The following is a 24,697-nucleotide window of genomic DNA, read 5'->3' as shown; positions in this document are numbered from 1 at the left end:
TGAAAATGGTAGATGATTAGTTAGTTATACTTCTGTTAACTAACTGTTAGAAAGCTGAGTTGTCATTTAACTCTGTTAAATATCTGTCATAATTTATGTTGTTAATTCTGCTAGTTGTCAGGTTAGGAGTGGTTCATTATTCTAATAAACTAGTTGCATGCCCGCGCTTCGCGCGGTACATATTTTGATTGGAAAATAGAGATGTGTGAGAATTTCTCAGTACTTTGTTAACATGAAGAGCAGTAGAGTAGAGTTTTAATTGTAGAAAATAGAGATGATTGTGAGATGAAGATAAAATATGTACAATACTTTTTTTTTAGTTTGCTAAGAAATTTTTTTTTCTAATAGGGTGTAAGAAATTTGATTCATAAGAAATAAGCATGTTAAGAGTTTATCAATTCTTATTTGCGTCGTTAGTATCTACAAAGTGTTATAGGTCACCAAAACATGTTTATGAGACAATATTGTATGGTTAGTACAACATTCTCTACAAAGTGACATTCAATATCGAGAAGTACAATGTAGCATAAGTAATATTTTTGAAATTATATTTTTAGAATAAGATTCTTAATATTTTTAGAATAAGATTTTTGAATTTATATTTTTGAAATGTTATGTATAACTGGTAGATTTATATCTATAATCATTTTGACCTTCAACAACTCATTGAATTCTACTATGTTTTCCTGTCACCACTTACATGTTCCAATACCAAATGGGCTGAATTTACTTACACATTAGAACAATATACTGATATAGCGTGAGAAAAACCTCTCATGTTGTGTATGTTGCAATCTAAACAGATTACTAAACCTTACCAAACTCTAAACATACACAATACATCAATTAAATACTACAAAAAATACAAAATACATCAAAAACACACAAAATGATAAAAACACACAAAAATAATGATAAAAACACACAAAAATCCCCACAAAATGATGATAATTAATGCCAAAAACATACAAAATGTTTTCAAACTAAATACTACAAAGGAATTTCATTAATTGAGTAATATCAAAAGACTCTCATAATTAACAATACATGACCTTAGTAAAACTGAAACAACATCAAACCACTTTCATGAAACATTAAATCCCCATTATGGGTCTTAAAGTTTTTCAATATATTTTAATTTTTTCTTTTGTCCGTTACATTTTGTTTTTTTAAATTAATTCTCATCACTCAAGTTGTCAATCATTCCTTTTTATCAAGTTTAATTAGAATGTGTAAGTTTTTTTGTGGAGGCGTCCACGTGGCACCAAGAATTGAGGAGAAGCCTTGTGGATCCTCAAGTTGTCAATCATTCCTTTTTATCAAGTTTAATTAGAATGTTGTTGGGTCTAAATTAACCTTACTAGCAAGTGTACTAGTCGGCGACTACAGCACAATGATAAGCAAGGGTCGAATCCACAGGGACGGTGTTATGTTTAATCCAAATGTATATTTGCATGTATATATGGACAATGCAATCAAAAGTAAAATTCAACTCAAGATTGTTTGGTTTGGTAATTAAACTAAAACAAGCAAATAGTAAAGTATTTTTGGTATTTTCTTTGAATAAGGATGTAACTAATGCAAATGAGATAAACACCAAGGCTTTGGAATCCCCCTTGGGAAATAACTTGCAATGACACAAATTCACACACACATTTGCTAATTCGGGCATAACGAATCCGTACCTAAGTCGGTTTTAGCGCACCTAAGCCAAATCTCCCTAAAATGATTACTAGCCATCTTATTGGTCTAGGTCGGATATTCCTAAATACATTCTAGCCATCTTATTGGTCTAAACATATATAGGAATTCATGGAGTTCTATGGAGATTAGGATTCATACAAATTGTCACCTAATTAAAGGGAGACACGTTCATAATCAAGTGTTTCAAGAAGCATAATCTACTTGACATATTATTGTCTAAGCAAATTCTCCAAACAATTTCATCCAAAAACCTAAAGTGTTGGCCAAACACCACAAGCATGAAGAAATTGCAATCAAACATAGAAACACAAGATTTATACCCAAATCAACTCATATGTATGTAAATCAAGTCATAAACAAAGTCATCAAACCCAAGGCTTCATCCTAGCCTTGGCACAAGAGGTTTAGTTACACATAATGAGAGAAAAACACAAGAGAATAGATGAGAAATGCATGAATAAACCCAATGAGTTGAGTAGATCCAAGTGGAGTTGAAGAATCTCTCCTCCTAGCTCCAAGAATCACCTTCCCCCTCTGTTTTCGCTCTCCAGAAATCTGTTTTTGGTCTCAAAAACTCCCGCAGCTCGGACAAATCGCGACTTAAAACACCCCAGAAAATTGCTTTTCACGCCTAGGCGCGTTGTTTTCACGCCTAGGCGCACGCCTAGGCGCAATCCTAGGCGTGCACAACTTAAAATTCAAGTCCAACTCTCTGGACTGGGCGTGCAGGAGTGATCCTGGGCGTGCACAATTTGTGCGCCTAGGCGCGCGCCTAGGCGCGTTACCCCTAGGCATATTATTCAAATGACCATAACTTCTCCATATGACCTCCGATTTGCATGATTTTAGGTTCTACGGAAAGCTTGAGATGTCTAGTTTCCAATGCCTTTTGTTGCGCTCAATTCCAATAATGTGACAGAAAGTTATGACTATTTGAACACACGAAGGTCGGTGGACATTTTCTTCAATTCAGCCCTTTTTCCGTCGCTTTTCATCCAAACCGCAATCAACCTATCAAAATACAAATCAACACATAAATACACTCATTATTTATCAAAAGAAAGCTTAAGAGGGGATATTTCTACCAAAAATAATAGGTATTATCATACCTATCAAATGTGTAAGCTTTTTTGTGGAGGTGTCCACGTGGCACCAAGAATTGAGGAGAAGCCTTGTGGATCTCAGTTATATATATATATATAAATTGATAGTTTGTTACGAATTCTACAAAAGCAGTTACGAAAGTATTGAGAATTTCGTCCTTCTTCTCTACTCTTCTCTTCTCTCTCTGTCTTCCATAGCGAGCTTTGCTACAGATCTTGATCCTTTCTTGATTAGGTTTGAAAGGTATGGGCCAAAAACCGTCGGCCCAAAATATATGAACACATGGTCAGATGTCCAGGGTAGGCCCGGGTTAGATCGACCCAGATATGCATCCGGTGGCCTATCTGATCCAAATCCTAACAAAGCCCTAAGCCCATATCTGGATTGGGTGTAAAGGCATCTCAAGGGCCATGTTATCCTGCAAGTATCAGATTGGGCCACAGGCCCAATCACGGTCCAACAAAGAAGCTCGTCCGTACGGTAGACACGTGCTGACCATGTGATTGGGAACACAATAAATAGAGGAGGGGTCCTCCTCATTTACTCTCTCAATTACCTGCTATCTCTCTCTCTATCTCAAAAAGCCTTTCACTTCTCTCATTTAAATATCTCCCACCGTTGACTGATCGTTGGAGCTTGTTCGGCCGACACCACACCGGTGTCCAAATTTGACGGTCAACCTTTGATCTTGCAGGGTTGTCATAGACCTCGATCGACAATAACAAATTGATTGCAGATTTTAGGATCTGCAAAAGGTGCTATCATTACCAGTCTTTCTCATAATTAAAGAAGAAACATTACAGAGTTCTAATTGCCTCACCTTCAAGGCTAGACTAATGATGTGAATTATTCGCAAGTGGACAAAATCGCACAAGTAATAAAGAGTGAATAGAGTATCGTCCCACAAGGATGTTTTGGCAATTTCAACTCAATGACAATATGAGCAATTAGCACACTAAAATGACAAGCGAATTGTTGATTTGGTTTTACCTAATGTTAAACAAGTAATTTAAAAGGGTACTAAATAAATGACAAATTGAGTGATTAACAAAGCAACAAACCATAAATTTTGTTTTCAAGCAAAGTAAACATTAAGGCTCCTAATGTTACCACTTCTTATCCGACTAAACTCCATTGGTTCATTAATTCTCACTTCTCAATTTAGTTGTTGACAATCGATTTCCCGAACTATCCAATGTTCTATTCCTAGATACACTGAAAGTATTTTCAATAGAATCCCTATTATTCCTAACATTCGGTTTCATATCAAAAATCCCTTAAGCATAATGGAAATCAATTACTGATTGCATAGTCATGAACCTATATTCCTATGGTTCATACAACCTATGTTTTCTATAGATTCTTGCACCCTAGGTTTAATCCTTCCGGTCTCAACCTAGACTAGAAATCATTCAAATGGTGATCAAGCATTTGAAAGCAATAAGCATATTCACAGAAAATCAACAACATAAAAAGAGATTCAAGAACAATAAACCAATTTCATTTAATCTTCAAAGAAGGGTTCCATTAGTACCCTTAGTTAGCGGATTAGTTCCTCATAACTAAGGAATACAGCACAAGATCCAAAATAGCAAACATTAAATACAAGATCAAAGAATAAAAGAAGGAAAAACCCCTTAACCCCCTTGCGCTTGCGCCAATGGCTCCTGTAGGGAAGTTCCCAAAACCCTTTGTTTTGCTCCCAAAAGTGAAAAGTTCCTAAAACCCTAAAATTCTAAGCTTTTATACCCCTAACAACCATCCAGTCGTTTCTTCTAATAAGTCTGTGCCGTTTTGAACGGGACCCATTTGGTTTGGGGCAAGTTCGTGCCATTTATAAAACTTCAGAATTGTCTCGCGAATCTGACCGATCCATCGGACAGAGGTCCGATCAATCGGAATTCTCCTCTGTCTGATTCAGCTTCCTTGACGTCCGATCGATCGGACCATCAGACCGATATATCAGATTTTCTCTCTGTCTCCACTTCTTGGCTTTTTTTCTCTCCAATTTGCTCATTTTTTTCATATTCGCCTTTGCACCTGAATTACACAATTGAACACTCTTTAGGCAGAATTAATTCCAAAATGACTCTAAACAATGCAAGATTTCATGTAAATGGATGTACAATTATATGAATATAATTTGCACATCAACTAATTTGTAAATCTAGAACATCTACCACCAATTCGGGAAGGTGGCATCGGAAGAAGCAGCAAATGACGTCGTTTGGAGGACGGATGAGGGGAACTAGTAGGTCTGTTGCGTGTGCATAGTTGAGTGGGGTGCTGACCCGAAGAGATAGGCTGTGGTATACCTTTCCTTTCGTTGACTTGGACTTCAAATTGAGGTGTGGACAAGGAGTTATGCTTCAATGTTGCCCCCATATTTTTTGTAAATTATTCTCCAGAATCCAAATAATTAATAATCGAAAATATTTAAATTCCATACAACTATTTATCCATAAATATCTATAATCATGCCAACTAGATATATATGAAAATAATAAGAGTCTAATAAAGGTTGAAACAATGTAATAAAGGTCCGTGCACGGCTGTCATTCTAAATTTCTTACGACGAATTCTTCCAATTCTACCTGACATTCTAAATTTTTTATGACATGGACCTAAACAAATTAGTTTTGATGGAGTTGATGGCGTTGATGGAGTTGTTGAAGTAGATTTGATGGATTCTCAAGAGGCTCCAAGTTCTCTTATCGCAAGAGTATATTCATATTTTTGTGAAGGTCTCCCAAAAAAACACAGTTCCGAGCACCAACCTTGTGTAGAAGACGCTATGTTCGCCAAACAAACTTGGTTTCGATTACAAAACTAATGACTACAAGGTGCTAAGAAAGTTTACATGCTTAATTATCCCTTCCTCAAAAAATTATTAGACATAACCTCATGCATTACAAAAAAAAAAAAGAAGGATAAATGCTACACGCTTGATCATGACAATATGGAGTTCGTTTTTCTACAAGGTGTACACATTTGTTGTCACAAAATTGACGAGCTACAAGACTCTAATAGCAGCGATCTTGCAGGAGAAGCTACGAAAGGTCGTGGTGGGATTTGGAACTTGTCAATGCTTCCCTTCAACATATCTAAGACCTCACTGATATTAGGCCTCTGTGAAGGATCGGTTTGTATGCACCACAGACCCACCAAGACCATCTTCCTTGCAGCTTCATTTTCCAATTCAGTCATGGCACAATCATTCAATCTGAAATAATTTTCTTCCTCAAGTCGTTTATAGATCCAATGTGGAAAATATGTCTCACTGCTATTTTCTCCTTTGATGTTTGTGTTGTTTCTCGCTCCAACCATCTCAAGGATCATCATTCCATAGCTATAAACATCAGACTTATGTGAAACTCCTCCAAAATTTCTACTAAACAGTTCTGGAGCAATATACCCGATGGTGCCTCTAGCCTCAAGGATTGACACAATACTTTCTTTCTTAATGCAAAGTTTTGCTAACCCGAAATCAGAGATCTTCGGACAAAAGTCTTCGTCTAAAAGAATGTTGTGAGGCTTTATGTCAAAATGCAGAATCCTGGTCTTGCAACCTCGGTGCAAGTACTCGAGCCCTTGAGCAATCTCGACTGCAATTCGGTACATACTTTCCCATCCCAAGAAATGGTGATTGGTATTTGTGTTACTCTTGTTATATATAAACTTTTCGAGAGACCCATTGGACACAAATTCGTATATGAGGGCTCTCTTGCTTCCTTCTAAACAGAATCCCAAAAGAGTGACGATGTTGACATGGGAAGTTCTGCTAATGCTCAAAACCTCATTCATAAAATCTTGTCCATTCCCTTTTGTATTGTTCAAAACCTTAACTGCAACAAGACAACCGTCGAGTAGTTTTCCTTTGTAGACACACCCATAACCCCCCTCTCCTAGTCTGTCTTTCAAAGAGCAGGTGATCTTCTTTATATATGAGAAACTATATCTTTTCAGAGGTAAAGGACCAAAATCGTTAATAATTGCCTCGAGTTCTTGATCATCTTTATTTGATAGCATCTTTCGTTTAATGCAGAAAACAATGCTGCAAATTAGTATCACGGTGCTTATAATGCCTATGCTGCCTAAAAAAGTGGCACCAATTCCTGTATAAAGAAGATTAAGAATTTTATGCAATCCTGATTCTTATTGAATTGGAGAAAGGAAAGAAAATCAAACTTTATGGAGCATGAGTGTATGACTTACCTATACGAAGCTTCAGCTTCCGTTTCGATCCATCTATGACAAAATCGATTAAAAAAATGAGCCATTACTAGAGCATCCAAGATATCAAGAAAAAGAGTTGGAAAAGAAATCATATCCCTGACCTAATCATATAATCACAAATCACATTTTAATGGTTAAGACAAGAAAATGTCTGTTATGGCATGTACAAGCCAGCTACATTGTTTCATTATTTAGCTTGACAAGAATGTTGAGATGCGATTCACAAAAAAAAATTGAACAAGCCTTCATAGTTCACTTATAAAAAAAATTCCTCGTACTTTGAAGCAATGGAAGATCTATTTGGAGACGAGAAAGGTGAAGAATAGCATTCAAAGGAAGACTTTGTAGCCTTTGAGAAGGCAACCTACAGAAAAATTAAAAATGAAAATGCCTCATGATGCATAATGGTCATGCAATTACCAGTCTTTCTCATAATAAAAGAAGAAACGCTAGCAAATGGTCCAAAATTTTTGAAGAAATTGTCCAGTATTAGTTTGGTTGCTGGTTGATTTACCTCATATACAGCTTCTTGATGGAAACTCTCTTGCGGAATCTATAATAACGAAATTTGAGTCACTGACATGAAAATGATTGGACCTCTAAATTGAGGTTCTAATGGCTTTTAATTTGGTTGTTAAACACTTAGTGTACTTATGCTTATTTTAATTAGTTTTACCTTTATGAGTGTTTCTTGTTGGTTTCGTAGAAAACAAGGTTAAATTGGGTAAGTTGGAGACTTTTTGGAGCTGAAGAAATGCCGACAATTATATGAGGGCAAAAAGGTCAAATATCCTGTAGCTGCAGCACAAAACCCAAGCCAGAAGTAGAAGTGTTTGGACACCTCAGTAGCCGTTCGGATAGCTGGTCGACTTAGAGGGAAAATGATTCAGTCAGAGGCATATATGTCTGGACACCATCACCAGGTGTCCTAACAGATGGTCAACTCAGAGAAAGCGCGATTTAGTCAGAGGGACATTTGTCTGAAAAGATGCTTAAGGTGTCTGGACAGCTGCTCGATAGCTGCAATCCAAGAACATAATTTTTGAAGGGTTTTTCAGCAAAATTTCAGATGTATCCAATGGGAGATGATTTTGCAAGGGTAAATATGTAATATTAGGTGTAGGAAAAAGAGAAAAACCTTAATTCGAGGTGTTTCTCCTATCACTATTCATTGTAGCCTCTTTCTAGTTTAAGTTTTCTCTCAACTTCTCTATAGATTTTCGTTGTGTTTTCTCTTGATTTTGGTGTAAACTCATTAATCAACAAAGTTCGATGTTTATCATCAATATCATGAGTGACTAGTTTGTTTCCTAGTCTCTAGTCCCAAAGGCTGGATGTCACTTTCAATTGCTCAAGGTATACGTATAGAATCGTAGCATCGATTTCTCTCTTACAATTTTGTGATAGTTATGTGTTTGATATATTCAAATGAGCATGCTATTGTTGTGTTTTCTTTATTCGGAGTGTGAATCTAGTTCAACGACTAGGCTAAGGCCTAAGGGGGAATATTCATTCATAATACTTGGTATGTTGTGTGCTAAGCATGCATCGTGAATCTAGGAATCCAATTTAACATACTTGTATGGACGTCTTGAACATCCAATGCATGATTTCCCGTTGCTTAAACTTATTGCATAGTCATTAATTATGTGTATTGATGATTGGTTATTTGTGGAATTATTGGAATGAATGTGGTAGAGTTATGGTGATTTGGTCTTTGAGTGTGGAATTGGGGTGTTTGTAAAGCTGAGCCAGAAGAGGAAATATTAATCCATAACATTAGATGGTGAAACAAAGAAAGAATAGAAATAGTAAGTGTGATTGATTGTGGTGAAGAAAAAGACGATGGTGAAATAGAATTAATAAGTGTGATTCATTGTGGCGATGAAACAAAGAAAGAAGAGAGAAACTCACAAGAAAATATAATCCAAGTGTTGTATCATTTGCAAGGAAACCGGAGGAGATGAGAATGTCGTTTTTGGTCTAATGACTTCAAAATACCATATGCAGAACAGCTAATTAGAGGGTTGAGGGTACGGTACATGTTTTACCGGTAATTAGTGACCGGTAAAACATGTACCGGTTCCCCCAAACCCTAACTAGAAGATAGTGCCCCACCCAACAGATGTTCTGTTGTTAAATTATGCTGCAAAGCAATAGTAAAAAAATGAAGCCCCACCACATGATGATCAACAGTTTTATTGGCTAGCTACAACAAGAAAGTCTTGAAATGACTTCCAACTACATTAGCATACTCACAGTAGTGAAATTTAATATCAATGCCATAGACCACATGAAATACTCCCTTTGACTTAGCTTTCCTTGGAACCATTTTACTTCACTATTCTTGGACCAACTAATCATAAACTAGCTCTTATAATACCATATTGACATTAGTATTTTTTTGGTTAATTTTATCATTGAAACAGGATCTTAATCATGGTATCAAATATATGGTTAATAATACTTGTTTGTTTCAATTGCCAAAAAGATCTTGTTTCTTATAATCATTCCAAATGATAATATGACTAACCTTTAATCCGGCAGCCGGTGCTGCCGGGATACCCATCTCCTTCATATCCTTCCTTGCACTGGCACCGATAACCGCTCCGGCCGGACGGAGTTCTCAATAGAATACACTACAAGAAATTTGGGTTTCCGTGACAAGCTCTGTCTGACAAGCAAAACAATTGTCACCAAAAGGGATGTTTTTGTGACAAATGTTTTTTGTTGTCGCTCATAATTTTATTTAGTGACGATAATATTTTGTCGTCACTAGAGAAAACCATTCAGTGACTCCATTTTTCTTAATCGTCACTAAATGTTGTAATCGAAATAAAAAATAAATATTTGACAAAAGTCAAAGATAGATTCTATGTGACAACAAGAAAACTTGTCACTAATGGTATATTTTTTGTGACTAATTAAAATTATTGTAACTAAAGTTCTTAGCAAAAAATTTGCCGAAATTTATAGCGCGAAATAAAAGCGCCAATTTATTGCCCTTTACTTACCATGAAAATTTTGTCGTCACATTAAAGTATTAGTGACAAGGTTAAAATGAAATTTCTTGTAACAAAATATTTAATTACTTAGAAAATTATATTAAAATAATATAAAAGAGTATTGTAACCTAATTGATCGAGAGACTGACTCCTCAAAAACACCTTCCTTCGTCAGATAGAGTGAGGGAGCCAACATCGAAGTCTTGTTGTGCGCGCTTAACATTGAAAGACGCCCATCGTTCATCTTCTAAGTCTTCGTTCATGGCGCAACAGAGCTCTCAACCATGGTAATTCTTCCTTCTCTTGAGACTCCCAATCTCACATATTAATTTCTGGAATCATGTATTCCATGCCGTGTTGTTGGTGTTTAGTTTTCTTTCAGTCTGAATCTGAATAGTTTCTGGAATCATGTATCACCTACGAACGTTGGAATTGTGTGGATTTATTTTCTATTTGCAAATGATTATTAGTTTATAGCTTTCCTGTGTAGACCAATTTTTTGCTTCCTTGTCATCTGTTGCTCTATACTGGAACAATCATTAGTGTATCCTATTCATGGTAGGAATGAAATATTGAAATTTTACTTTCAATGGCTTGTACAGTTATAGTTTGTGTAGTTATGTCGTAGATGATGGACTAATAGTTTGAATAGGCTACTTTACTGATATGATATCCTATCATCCACATTATTACGAAGGAATTATTGATATGATATCCTATCATCCACAGTATTTATGCTCGCAGAAACTTTCTTGAAGGTATGTTTAAAGAGTTGGCAGTTCTTTTTTAAGAGTTCTGCTAGGATGATTTATATTTCTTTAGGAGTGAGTCAGGCATTTCAGGTCATTGGGTCTGTGTTGTATTTGTACAAAGATGGTCTATCTACAGACTTTAAACACAACTATTTGAGAAAACTAGATTGTATGAGGAGATGTTAAGGTTTCTCTGTTTTGAGAAGGTGAATCAATCCCTGGAGTTCCTGTTGAACTTAAATTGTATAGCTGCTGTTCCAACTACCGAAATAAAAAATTCATGTTATTTGTTGTGAAAATGCTTAAACTTTTTTTACTCGAGTTGATGAAATGGCTTACTTTTGTGATGGTAAAAATAGTATCTCTTTACCCATTTCTTGTTCAATTGAAATGTTCAGTTCCATATATTATTGAAGAACCAGATTGTTTAATTGAGATTTCCGAGAATGATCGAAAATGCCACACCTTCACTAATTTTCTGGAATTACCCATCTAGGATATTTTTAATGTTCATGTTTTTTGGATTTTTTTTTCTAGTTGTAAACTTGTAATGGGTGTATTATATTATTTTTATCATTGCTTGAAAGGAACTTTCTTACATGTTTGGGTACATTAGCTAGCTGATAGAGAGATGAATTGGTAACTAAGAATGTTACAGGAATTTAAAAGTAGCATAACTTTTTACTGGAGATTGTAACATGAAGTTGCCTGAAAATGCTGGATGTTTTGAAGTTAGTTTCTTGCAAGCTTTCATAGAAACAAACTCATGGAATGAGATCAATTTCTTTCTTTTGAGATACTTGTAGGGATGCCTGATATTGTACCACATCGACTGCCATTGAAGAAAAGAAATCTCCCGTAACGAAATCGCGCCTATATCAAAATCACTCAAGGCTCAAGTGGAAACCGTTCTCCACCCAAATAAGTCGTCGTATCTCAGTGCCTCTCCCGCCTAACAAAGTGGAGCAATCCTCTCCCTAAGGTGTGCAATCCCCTCTTCTTCATTATCCTCTCTCTCTTGTTGCTCTATGTTCTGCTTATGCTTTGACATGATTACCTCCTTGGTTACATTTGATTGAATGTTAGGGCTTAATATACTGGGATTTAGTTTTTAATTTTTATTATATATTTCTTTATGAAGGGCTTACTGGTATGTATGCTGGAAGCAAATTAAGATTTATTGATTGAACTCTGGTTCATCTCCATTTGTGAATCTTTGCTAAATTTTTTGTCAAATTACGGAATATGCCTTTTGGGTGGTTTTTTTTTCCTGAAGAATGGTGACTGGAAATTGTTAGATAGATTACATGTTTCATGGAATTTTGTGCCTCATATACTTTCTAACTGGTAGTGGAATTATAGCTTATCAATGTTAATTTTTCATAACGAAATCACACTTCAGATATGGCTAGCTTCCTCATTCTTCTATAATAATGGTCTTGTTGACAGAGAATCTTTTGATTGATTATTAGATGTTGCTTCGTTTTTTTAACATTTTAGACTTGATATACTGTATTGTATCAATATTTTAATATATTACGATATAAGTTTATGTAGCTCCCTCAAGTTTGTTATTTAATTATAGATGTTTTGTTTTTGATATTGTTTAACTACAGAGGAACAATGTTGAACAAGGAATGGATAAAAAGTGATAATAGAGTCAGTATTGAGTATAGAGAAGGGATTGATGCATTTATTGGTTTTGTATCTCGTCAGGGGGGAGATAATGAAAGAATTAGGTGTCCTTGTAATAAATGTAGGAACACTGCATTCAAATCTACAACTGAAGTAAGGCTGCACTTATTGAGAAATGGATTCAATAAAAATTATATGACATGGATTCTTCATGGAGAAAAGTTAAATGCCTCAACAAAAGCTTCCAATTTTAATTGTGATGAGAATTTGAATGAGGAAGTACAAATGGATGATGTTGATGATTTAATTGGGCTAGTTCATGATGCATATGCATTTGAAAATGTGAATACTTCTCAAACTCATGAAGAAATGTTTGGTGAAACCCCGAATGATGAGGCTAGCAAGTTTTATAAGCTACTAAAAGATGCTACTGTGGAACTTTACCCGAGCTCTAAAGTCTCAAAATTATCTTTTATTGTGAAATTCCTAAACCTTAAGACTCTTCACAATTTGACTTGCAATGCAGCAGATGCTGTGTTAGACTTTTGCAAAGAGATTCTACCTAGTAATGCTTTGGTTCCGAATTCATATTATGAGGCACGGGCCATCATTCGAGATTTATGTCTTGATTATGAAAAAATTGATGCTTGTAAGAATGATTGTGTACTGTTTTGGGAAGAACATAAAGATGCACAGTGTTGTCCAATTTGCGGTTTATCTAGATGGAAGGTAGTGAATCGTAAACGTAAAATTCCTCATAAGATTTTGCGTTATTTTCCACTTAAAGGTAGATTGCAGAAGTTATATATGTCAAAAAAAACTGCAAAGGACATGAGATGGCATGAGCATGGGCGTGTTGATGATGGGATATTAAGACATCCAGCAGATTCTATTGCTTGGAAATCATTTGATGAGCAACACAAGTCTTTTTCAGAGGATCCAAGGAACGTACGACTTGGTTTAGCAAGTGATGGGTTCAATCCTTATGGGAACATGAGCACTTCATACAGTATTTGGCCAGTCGTGCTAGTTCCATATAACTTACCTCCTTGGTTATGCATGAAGCAACCTTACTTCATGATGACACTTCTTATTCCAGGACGTAAATGTCCAGAAAATGACATCGATGTCTACTTACAGCCTTTGATCAAAGAGTTATTGGAGCTTTGGGAGGTTGGGGTTCATACATATGATGCATATGCACAACAAAATTTCCAGTTACGTGCTGCTGTAATGTGGACCATTAATGATTTTCCAGCATATGGTAACTTATCTGGATGGGTGACTAAAGGAAAACTAGCTTGTCCATGTTGCCATAAAGACACTAGCTATCTTTCAATCAGAAGCAAGCTATGTTATATGGGCCACCGTCGTTTCTTGCCAATTGATCATCCTTGGAGACGTAATATGGCATCATTCAATGGAGAAATTGAGGATCGGATTGCACCTCAAATGTTGACAGGAGATGGAGTATTAGACCAATTACGTTTCTTTAAAGGTGTTATATTTGGTAAAGGCCAAAAAAGAAAGCGCACTGTCTGTGATAATGTCTACAATTGGAAAAAGAAGAGCATTTTCTTTCAACTTCCTTATTGGAAAACCCTTCAATTACGTCATAATCTTGACGTTATGCATATTGAACGTAACGTTTCAGATAATGTGCTTGGAACTTTGATGAACATGGCTGGAAAGACAAAAGACACAATTAAGAGCCGTTATGATTTAGTAGACATGGGTATCAGAGAAACTCTTCATCCTCTTGTTGAAGGAAATAAGATAATATTGCCTGCAGCGTGCTATGTCTTACCTCCAAGTGCTAAGATCAAATTTTGTAATTTTTTGGCAAATCTAAGAGTTCCGGATGGTTTCTCGTCAAATATATCAAGATGTGTGAATGTTGGTGAGAAGAAGATTCATGGTTTAAAGTGTCATGACCATCATGTATTTTTTCAACGAATACTTCCACTTTCTATTAGGGGGTTACTTCCAAAAGAGGTGTGTGGGCCATTGACTGAGTTAAGCAACTTTTTCAAGAACTTATGTTCAAAGTCATTACGGCTTGAAGATTTAGACCAACTCGAAGAGCATATTCCTAGGACACTATGCAAGTTAGAAACAATATTTCCACCAGCCTTTTTTGATGTGATGATCCACTTGCCAATTCATTTGGCAAAAGAGGCTAAAATTGCTGGGCCTGTGCACTATAGATGGATGTATCCAATTGAAAGGTAAATGATACATGGTTTTTTGAAATCTTATGTTTTTTTTTTCCTTTGAATCATGATTAAAAAAGTATTCATTTTTGGATAGGTATCTACGTACACTTAAGAAATATGTTCGCAATAAAGCTCGTCCAGAAGGATCAATCGCAGAAGGATACATATTGGATGAATGCTCTACGTTTTGTGCTAGGTACCTTAATAGTGTGGAAACAAAATTTAATAAGGCACCAAGAAACGATGATGGTGGTATCTCGAATCATGGCTTGTCAATTTTTGGAAAATTTGGTCGTCCTAAAGGAGCTTACATATTGTATGAGTTAAGTTTTGAAGAATATGATCAAGCTCGTATGTATGTGCTCCAAAATTGTGATGAAGTGTGGCCTTTTATCGAGTAAGTTCCTGAACAATCTACTTTATAATTTGATCATTTTTAGGTAGCATAAAACTGAAATTTGATCATTTTCAGGGAGCATAAAACTGAATTTTCTATGCTAAGCCGAAGAAATGCATTGGAAAGGCATTACAAAGAGTTTCACACCTGGTTTTATCATCGTGTACATATCTTTTGCTATCCATTAGATGTAGCTAACAACATTTGCTGAATTCTATAATTCTATTAATTCACTTGCATTGAATGGTAATAGGTATCAAAGCTACATGCAGATGGGCATGCAACAGATGAGCTCCTTAGTTTGGCTACTGGTCCTTTAAGAACGACACATCGATATTCCACATTCATCACTAATGGTTTTCGATTTCATACCAAAGATCGTGCCACGGAGAGAACAAGTCAGAATAGTGGAGTTTTAGTGAAAGGAGATGATTCTTCCCCAGAAAAAGAGTATTATGGCATTTTAAAAGATGTTTTTGAACTATCTTATGTAGGAGGACGAAAAGTGTTTCTCTTTAGGTGTCATTGGTGGGATGTGGGGCGACTTGGAAGAGGATATAAGATCGATAAATATGGCTACACAAGTGTCAATGTGAATGGGTCTTTAAACAGTAGTGAGCCTTTTGTGCTAGCCTTTCAAGCTGAGCAAGTATTTTACATCGAAGATAATGTTGATAATGAATGGCTTGTTGTTGTTAAAACCACTCCTCGTGATCTTTATAGTATGCCACCTGTGAAGGAAGGAAATTCAACTGATTTTGAAAATTCATCAGAAGAAGAAGAAGAAGAAGAAGATGCTTACCAACAACAAGATTTTGAGCAAAACATGTATCCCATGGAACATGAAAACATGATGCCTATCCTTTCAAGGGATGATGTTGAGCCTGAGACTTTTAATGTCAATATAGACTTTGATGGGTCAGAGGAGTTTATTGATGACAATGTAGACAATGAACTAGACGATGATCACTTTGAGATTGAGTTTGATGACTAGTCGAACTCTGATAATTAGTTTTCTATTAAGCTGATTTTTGAAGAATACTATTATCCTTTATATTTTGTAATATTTCAAATTTTCCCTAGCTACTTTGGAAAAATAATGAATACTGAATATGTTTCCCTTTGTTTGTTATTGGATTTACTTTGCTAGTCATATATCGTGAAAATTAGTGAATAAATTCTGGTTTATGTAATTACGTTATATTTTAGCCATCACATTTAAGAAACAGTTTTTTGGGATATTTATTCACCTAAGATATTTGATATTTACAGACAAGTGATGGGATGAATGATGCGACCTCTTTGGCTCTAGCTGATATCGGTATTGCTCTGCGGATAATCAAGTATGTTTTCTCCTAATATCAATTTTCCATTCCATTTTATATAACTCCTGCATCCAGGAGGCTTTTTTTTATTGGATTGAAGATTATTGGATTTAGTGACTTCCCATTTGGTATAACTTTGCATCTTATATGTTAAATGGAAATTGTTTTCTACCATTGTTTGGTTTCCCACTAGGAACCCACTTGTGAATATTCATTATTTAGAAAGTACAAGATTAATGTGTAGTTTTTATACATTTTTTTTTTTGAGGTAGACTTCCATCTAACTATTGAGGAGTAGATAATGGTACGTACTCGAGGAGCAAGTGTCGTACGAGTTACACGAGGTGAACGTGTAAGATGGTCTCCGAGGAAAATTAATAATAGAGACATATCCACAAATGAAAATGAAGGAGCTGGAGAACAAATAGTGCAAGATGAGACAAATCAAAGAGTTACACGACGTGAACGTGTAAGATGGTCTCCGAGGAGAATTAATAATAGAGCTGTATCCACAAATGAAAATGAAGGAGCTGGAGATCAAGTAGTGCAAGATGAGACAAATCAAAGAGTTACACGACGTGAACGTGTAAGATGGTCTCCGAGGAGAATTAATAATAGAGATCTATCCACAAATGAAAATGAAAGAGCTGGAGATCAAGTAGTGCAAGATGAGACAAATCAAAGAGATGAAATTCAAGTGCAAGATGAGACACTATTTCCCCAAACACAACCTGAGTCATTGACTCCTAGTAGTGCTGGTAATTATCAAATATTCTTGATTTGTTTATGTGCTTGTTCAAATTCATTACTTTTTGAACTCCTTATATGTTTGTCTCAAACTGCTAATTACTATAATGGATTAATGATCTTTACAGCTTCCACCTCTAATGATGCCATCAAAAAGATTGTACGAGGCAAATATAAATGTTTGAATTTAGATTTGAAAACCAAAGGTGGAAAATTAGAAATTGTTATGCCTGATGACATTCAAAGAGCTGTTGGAAAAAATTCAAGAGATGTTGTCAATTTTTGTGGTTACATTGTTAGAAGCATGGCGCCTTTGTTTGTGGAGAAAGAGGGAAAAATGATGGATGCCAAGTGGGAGGACATTGTAGGCACCATAGGGGAACTTATGTGGACCCAAGTGAAGGTAATAATTTGTATCATCTTTAAGTTTATTATATAAATATATTTACTTTAATGTTATAGAGATACAAATATCTCAATGATTTTATTTCCTGTTTCTTTATGTTTGTTATTAGGAGAAGTTTATAGTGGCTGAAGGCAAGCAATACAAATTTCAAGCATTTGTTATAGACACCATGCGACGCTTGTATAGAATTTGGAAGCACAGATTACATGAGACTTATAAAAGGTTTCAGACAGATGAAGAAAGGTTGGAAAATGTTCCTAGTGATGTAAAGAGTGAAGATTGGAAGCTTTTGATCGAGTACTTCAGCTCAGAGAAGTTTCAGGTAATATCTATTTTTTATAGCTTTTGTCTATTCATTTGTGTGTGTTTCTATTATATTTTAAGTAAAAGGAGTAAAGTTGTCATGGAATTTTAAAAAAAAACTGTCTCAACAGCACAACATGCTTCACGCAATAAAAATACACATATATGCATCACATATGTATCATTGTTTGCAGAAAATTAGCCAAAGAAATACAGCAAATAGAGCTAAGCTTGTGACGAAACATACTTGTGGTACAAGATCATTCGCCGAAGTTGAGGAGTCAATGGTAACTATGATTTTTTTCTCTGTTAATTTCTTCAGTCATTTTAGCCAGTAAACATTGTAAATGACTTGGGTTGTGGCAGAGAGATCCGATCTCTGGAAAAAAGCCACCACCAGATGAGATTTGGCTTAAACAACATACGAAGAAAAGTAAAGAAGGGGAATTACAGTGGTCTGATCCGATCTCCAAAGAAGTTCATGTACGTGTATTGAACTATTTTTATATTACATATGACACGTGAATTTATTTATATATACACTCAGTTTTAGAAATGATTATAAATGACTATGAAATATGTGATTCATGTGTAGGAAAAACTTCATGATCTTGTCGTTCAACAAGAAGAAACTCCTCCTGAATCTCAACTTACAAATGATGAGATGTTGCTGCAAGTTCTTGGTCAAAAGTCCGGTTATTTTCGAGGTAAAGGTGCTGGAACAAGACCACCAACAAAAAGAACAAGATATCTCGAAAACATGCAAGAAGAAGTACAACGGGCTGTTGACTCGGCTAGGGAATCCATGATTGAAAGTTTACGGGCTGATGTCAGTAACGAACTCAAAGCTGAAATCAGAAAAACTGTGGAAATGGAGCTGAAGAATGATCTTACGGAGCAAATTCAAAGGCAATTTAATGCTATGTTCCAAGCACGAATGGCTGCCTTTTTAGGTTCTTCATCACAATCAGACACTTCAGTGCCGACAAGACCTACAAATCCTGGTAAGTATTTGAAATCAAATCATTTATGTTTCAATTGATTTTAGGTTAATGTTGGAAGAAAATGGTGGGGAATCTTGCCATAAAAATATATCTTTATTTGAATGATTGAAGAGTTGTCTTTATATAGACATTGAGTTTTGTTGAGGATCATGTTTTCTGAATTTGAGTGTTGATATGTTGAGGATCATGTTTGTGGATACTTTTCTGGAGGGTTATTGTGTTCAATTGTGTTTTCATTACTTTAAGCATTTGCATCTCTTGTTAGCTTTGATCTGATTAGTGCATGTGATCCATTTCTCATTTGCTCTATTGTTGATTTCTTTTTGTACCTCCTGTTTTGCTTTCCAGGAGATCGAAGAGCATTGTTATTTGAATGATTGAAGTTTTTTTTGTGCCTCCTGTTTTGCTTTGATCTGATCATGCAGCGCATGTGATCAATTCCTCATTTGATATGCTCTTCCATTTAATTTTCCTTTTTAAACTTTTTTTTTGTTGTAATTCTTCCTTGTATTTAATTTGCCCTTGCTTTGCTATGCTTATCTTGGTCTTCTTGGGGGAGTCATGCTTATTGAGTTGCATTTATAGATTGCAATAGCAAGTTAAAAGCTTATGTTCTTATCAGTGCACAGTTCATTATGTTCGATTCATATTTTAGGTAATTTATGTTGCCTAAATTTATAAGCACTCAAAGGGATTTCATTTTAGCAATAAATTAAAATAGCATAATTGCAATTTCCTTGATTATCATTTACTATTTTTATCCTTAATATGGTGGATAGACTATGTAACTCTTAAGTCATAATTGTTTTAGTACTGTGCCAGTATTTCAATTAGATTCATAGCTGGTTTTCAAGTTTTTAATGAGCTCTGGAAGTGAATGGTTGTGTTCTTGAATAATGTTGGGTTATTTTGTGGCAGGTTTAAAAGATTTAAGTAATTATCTTCCTGTTCTCAACTTTATTATCTTCGCAATTGATAAGTTCATTTTTGGAAAAGAATTACATTATGTCTTTGATGGATGATGGCTCTTTCTCGAGTAGATACTCTTTAAATTCACTCCTCTAATAGCTGTCTTGTATAATTTATGCAGGTTAAAAATTGAGATAGCTAATGAGTTCCAATCAAAACAGATTCAGCTATACATTTGAAGCTTATGAGAAGTTGTTTTTTGTATATGTTCTAGCTGCTAAACAATACTCGGGAAGTTGCCTTTTGTTCTATATATGTTTTAGCTTCTTAACAATACTACTTATGTTCTAACTAGCTATTAGGTTAACTATGACTGTAGTTACTATTGTTTATGACTTATGGATATATGTACACTTGGTTATTAAATATATTTTATGTTTATTTACCACTGATTGATCATTATTAATTTATATACTATTGAGCAATTTTAGAAAATATTGATTAGGATGACTATATACAAATGAATAGTGACTAAATTACTTGTCACTAAAACTATTCAGGGAAAGTGCACAAAATCTTCTGTTACGTAACTTTTGTCACAAAATATTTATGTGTCTCGAATCTATTTTCAATTATAGTGACGACCTTAGCTTGTCACGGAACAAATATATAACCAGTGACAACAAATTAGTTGTCACTGAACCTATTATGTGATGACATGTACTGTCATAGAAAAAAAAACTTTCTTACCTAGCTAATAAATATATTTTTGATTTAGTTACAATTATAAATTATTTGTGACAAATAAACACGTCACACATAAAACGTTTAACGACGACTTAGGTTTTCACTAAAAGTAGGGAGTTAGTGACAGATTATTGTTGTCATAATTGAAAACATTTTTGTGACGCATTATTTTAAGTCGTCACTTGTCTTTCAGCGACGGAGGTATATGCAACGGAGGTACGTCGTCACCAGGCTCGTCACGGAAACCTTTTTTTGACGAGTTTTCCACGTTCAGTGACAATTTTATTTGTCACAGAAACCCAAATTTCTTGTAGTGATACAAGCATTAGCAGAACAATCACAATTCCCTTCAAGCCACCACCCAAGCTCAACCACCCGAAGAGCCATAGACACGCCGGAGTCATTAAAGGAATGAGGATCAACATCTTGTGTTGCTATCACTGATAACAAGTACTGGCACCCAATTTGAGTCATGCTGTCATAATTCAAGAACCCACTGGAACCACTATCTGAATAACAACTGATATTGCTGCTGTTGTTTGAATCACAATCAAGCCCCTCGAATCGGGTCTTGATATCAATTGAAGGCAAAACACAAAGCATAGCTGTGCTGCTACAACTATGCAGTAGAATTGCATTACTATTCGTTGGAGCATAGTTTTGGGTGTAGAGATTGTGCAGGATACTTGGTGAACGGTAGCATTGAGCTCCAATGGCGACTTTGATGCTATCAGTGGTTAAGGATTGGACGGTGAATCCATTGATAACTCTTTCTCCTTTTTCTGTGCAATTCAGACGGATTTGACAACCATCAGAGAACCCAAATGGGTAAAAGACTTCATTGTTTCCGCATCTTCTGTTACACTTTGTGGAAGCGTGAACTACTCTGTTCAATGAGAATACAGAGAGTGCTAATAGAAGCAGAATTGGGTCTCTTAAGGTCATCTTTTTTGGGTTTCACGTATGGCGATGGAAGGAGAGTAACTTTACTTGGGGAGGGAAGCCAACTGCATAAGATAGAAGGAAGAACAAGGACTTTCCTTGGAGTGTTTGATAATGGGGCAAATAAAAAGAGGAACACGGTTATCGTCTTTGACTGGTAAAGAACATGACTTTGATTTGATCTTGACAAGTTTCTGTCGGAGACTTAACTTTCGTTAGGACTTGGGAGTTGGGACAATATATTTTTAATATGGAGAAAAAAAGGAACACTAAAAAATTGACTTGAATATATGGTAGTTGGTCCTATACGTCAGGAACTGGGAATTTCTTAGCAGTCACTGTGGGAATGGAAGAAACGTGCATTGGAAAGCACTGTCAAAAGTCCAACAAAACCAGCCAACTTGGAAATAAGCTTAGTTTCAAGTAAGAATTTTTTTTGGCCTTATTATTGTATTTTCAGCCCCATTTATTGACCGTGTATGGTTTCGGAGCTGTGCGTAATATGTAGTGCACTTCTGTTCCTAAATAGTGAAAAATATCGGCAGCTTTGTTTAATTAGGCATAATTAGTCGAATCGTATAAATTCTTGTCTAAGCGGTTGCACTTTTCGTTCCTCTACAATTTTTTCGTTCCCAAACACATAGTATTAAACATCACTCCTAGCACAAAAAGAAAAGAGAGAAAAAACATCATTTCTACCTAAAGCTCAAACTGATAAATATTTGCTTAGCAGAAAGTATAGTTAATTTGACAAGAGATTTACCTATCATTAGGGCCAGCGGGTTGAATTTGGATCTTAGAACATAAAGAAAGTAGCATATGGGATAATATCTCATATACGGGTTTTATACTATGAGTGTGTTTAGATTGGGGGATTTGGAGAGGAGGGAAGAGAAGGGAAATAGAGTTTCCTTCCAATTCCAGTGTTTGGATAGTTTATAAAAAATTGAGGGGAGGGATTTGAGGGGATTTGGGAGGAAGATTTCATTAAATTTTTGTTAAAATTCTTTCCTCCCAAAATGGAGTCATTTGTAGGGAAGAGATTACTAATTAAGTTACTTATTAGTTTAAAACTTATTTTACCCTTAAACATAAAAAATAAGGATAAACTAGTAAATTAAATTACTTTTCTTTCCTCTTTTTTTTTATCTATCCAAACATGAGAGAGAGAAATGTATTTTCTCTTCCATTCTCTTCCCTTCTCTTCCTTCCCTTTCCCTTCTCTTCCCTCCCCTCCCCTCCCCTCCAAATCCCTCAATCCAAACACACTCGAAGAGATTTTGGTCACACAACAGATACCAAAAATAACGAACCTCCTAATTATAGAAAGCCCATCTAATAAAAATAGTAAAGAAGATATCAACACTACCAAAGAATACTACAAACTCAAGTTGATACTAAGGGCGAATCTTAATCTTTTATATGCTAACTGGGCTGTTCCACATTAACAGTATCAGATCCCAACAACACTTACGAAAATAATATTTCATAATGATAAGAGGAAAAGATTTCGTGCGTACCCTTCTTGTTATCATTGTTGGATCAAAGGTTCTACATTTTAGTTTTGATTATTTTACAATGCCATGCTATTTGATTCAATGCATTATGTGATGAATTTGATTGTTTCATTTTGAAGTTTGCATAAAATCAGTTTTCATTAAAGTGTTTTAAACCTAGTTGAGAACTCAACGATCATTTTCATATCAAATGGACTCAGATTAAGCTGAAATTTGGCAGAGATCTTATTCACATTATGATGAACATTTTCTTTGAAGAAATGATTAGAAAATTCCATCATTTTCTAGCTCAAATCTTCTGTCCAAATTGCTGTCTAGATTTGCACTTTTGTGTTTCTAGTTAATTACGTTATGTGACTGATTATGTAACCATATGATATTTGCTTGAACTGAAACTTTACATGTATATTCATATATTTATGATTATGTGTTCCATGTTAATATTTAGATTATTTGAATGTGACTAATGTATGTTTAAAGTATGAAGTTAAAACGAGCTTGCAAGCATTTTTTAGATTATTTCAGGTTCAGATTTTCTTAAGTCTTTCTGTCTGTCCAAGAATGGTCTTGGAAGACCTAGGACAAGCTAAGAAACACATAAACACCTTGCTAAATCCACTGGAAGATGTTGTTCTAAAATTGGAAAGTTCAACCTATTTATGGAAAGTGCCAAGTTGACTATGTTGAAGATAAATTACATTTATTGAAGAGAAGTTGATCAAGTTTCAATTAGAGATCAATTAATTCAGCAACATTTGAAGTTAAGATTGCCATATATGGACTAGGCGTGTGATTGCATCAAGTGATTGCTTTGGTTTTGATTTGAAATGATTTTGGAGATGAAAAAAGAAAGTTCACTTGCCTTATAGGCAACCAAGATTCAAGGAATTAAAAGTCTCCGAGTCGTTTGAATTTCAAATGGAGAAGAGAATTATATGAGATGATTGTTTCTTTACATGTTTGACAACGATTTCTCTATTATGGAAAGAATAAGTTTCTAACACATGCACATTATCATGGAAATTGAATTTCCATGGCCAAGATCATAGTATTCATGGTGTAAGACATACTATAAAAGCATACCTTGATTTCCATGAAACTAAATATGAGATACCAGAGATTCAGAGGGAGGGAGAGCAATTTCGTTCGTCTTGGATGTAAGACCACAAAATGGTCTCTTTGGGGTTGTAACTCCATTGGAAAGTTACACTTACATTGGGTTCAAAATACCAACTGCCCATGGCAGTTGGGAACCCCTCTTTGGAGTGGTTTGACCCATCTTGGGTGTCCACTCCAAGTGCACCATGGCTAGTACCAAGCTAGCGATGCCAACACTATCATTACAAGACCAAGAATCGTGGAAGCTAAGATTGGAATATGGAGAGAAGATTTTGTCATTTAAGGTTGAATATTATCTTACCATATGAAGAGAAAGCACCATATGAAGAGAGAGCTATTAATTTCCAAAAATGAAGAAGGATATCAAGAGGAGTTTTCATATTGATAAAGACTGATTTTGTTTCCAACAAGAGTCGATTTTTCTCATTGATCATGCAAGCTTTCCATATCAATCAAGGAAAACTTTTTACAAGAGAAAATCAAAGAATTTTCAATGATAAAAAGGGATATGATTTTCTGCCCTTGATGATTGTTGTTGATTATATTCGCAAGCGGACAAAATCGCACAAGTAATAAAGAGTGAATAGAGTATCGTCCCACAAGGATGTTTTGGCAATTTCAAATTAATG

At 35.2% G+C, this 24,697-nt stretch overlaps 2 protein-coding genes across 6 annotated transcripts; one reads left to right on the top strand and one right to left on the bottom strand.

Annotated features, from left to right (window-relative positions):
- Positions 1-5,541: 5,541 nt before the first annotated feature.
- Positions 5,542-21,538, bottom strand: LOC120007625 (LEAF RUST 10 DISEASE-RESISTANCE LOCUS RECEPTOR-LIKE PROTEIN KINASE-like 2.1). The gene is made up of 4 exons (XM_038857980.1): positions 20,812-21,538; positions 9,578-9,683; positions 7,024-7,056; positions 5,542-6,923 (listed from the first exon to the last, which is right to left on the bottom strand). The coding sequence occupies exons 1-4, from the start codon at positions 21,433-21,435 to the stop codon at positions 5,806-5,808; spliced, it is 1,881 nt and encodes a 626-aa protein (XP_038713908.1). The 5' UTR covers positions 21,436-21,538; the 3' UTR covers positions 5,542-5,805.
- Positions 10,200-20,188, top strand: LOC120007624. Of its 5 annotated transcripts, none has more exons than XM_038857978.1 (10): positions 10,200-10,336; positions 11,608-11,783; positions 16,322-16,392; positions 16,647-17,132; positions 17,250-17,524; positions 17,637-17,849; positions 18,025-18,117; positions 18,197-18,313; positions 18,426-18,834; positions 19,925-20,188. In XM_038857978.1, exons 4-10 carry the CDS (start codon positions 16,676-16,678, stop codon positions 19,927-19,929), a joined length of 1,569 nt encoding a protein of 522 aa, XP_038713906.1. In that variant the 5' UTR covers positions 10,200-10,336; positions 11,608-11,783; positions 16,322-16,392; positions 16,647-16,675; the 3' UTR covers positions 19,930-20,188. The 5 variants fall into 5 exon arrangements, with proteins under 5 accessions (XP_038713906.1, XP_038713907.1, XP_038713905.1 ...); XM_038857979.1 differs by having other exon boundaries at positions 16,643-17,132; XM_038857977.1 differs by lacking the exons at positions 16,322-16,392; positions 16,647-17,132; positions 17,250-17,524; ... (3 more) ...; positions 18,426-18,834; positions 19,925-20,188 and adding exons at positions 13,224-14,664; positions 14,747-15,049; positions 15,125-15,212; positions 15,303-16,176.
- Positions 21,539-24,697: the final 3,159 nt, after the last annotated feature.

Source organism: Tripterygium wilfordii, chromosome 10 (assembly GCF_013401445.1).
Source record: "Tripterygium wilfordii isolate XIE 37 chromosome 10, ASM1340144v1, whole genome shotgun sequence".
Lineage (NCBI taxonomy): Eukaryota > Viridiplantae > Streptophyta > Magnoliopsida > Celastrales > Celastraceae > Tripterygium > Tripterygium wilfordii.
This window is presented reverse-complemented; position numbering and strand designations above follow the sequence as displayed.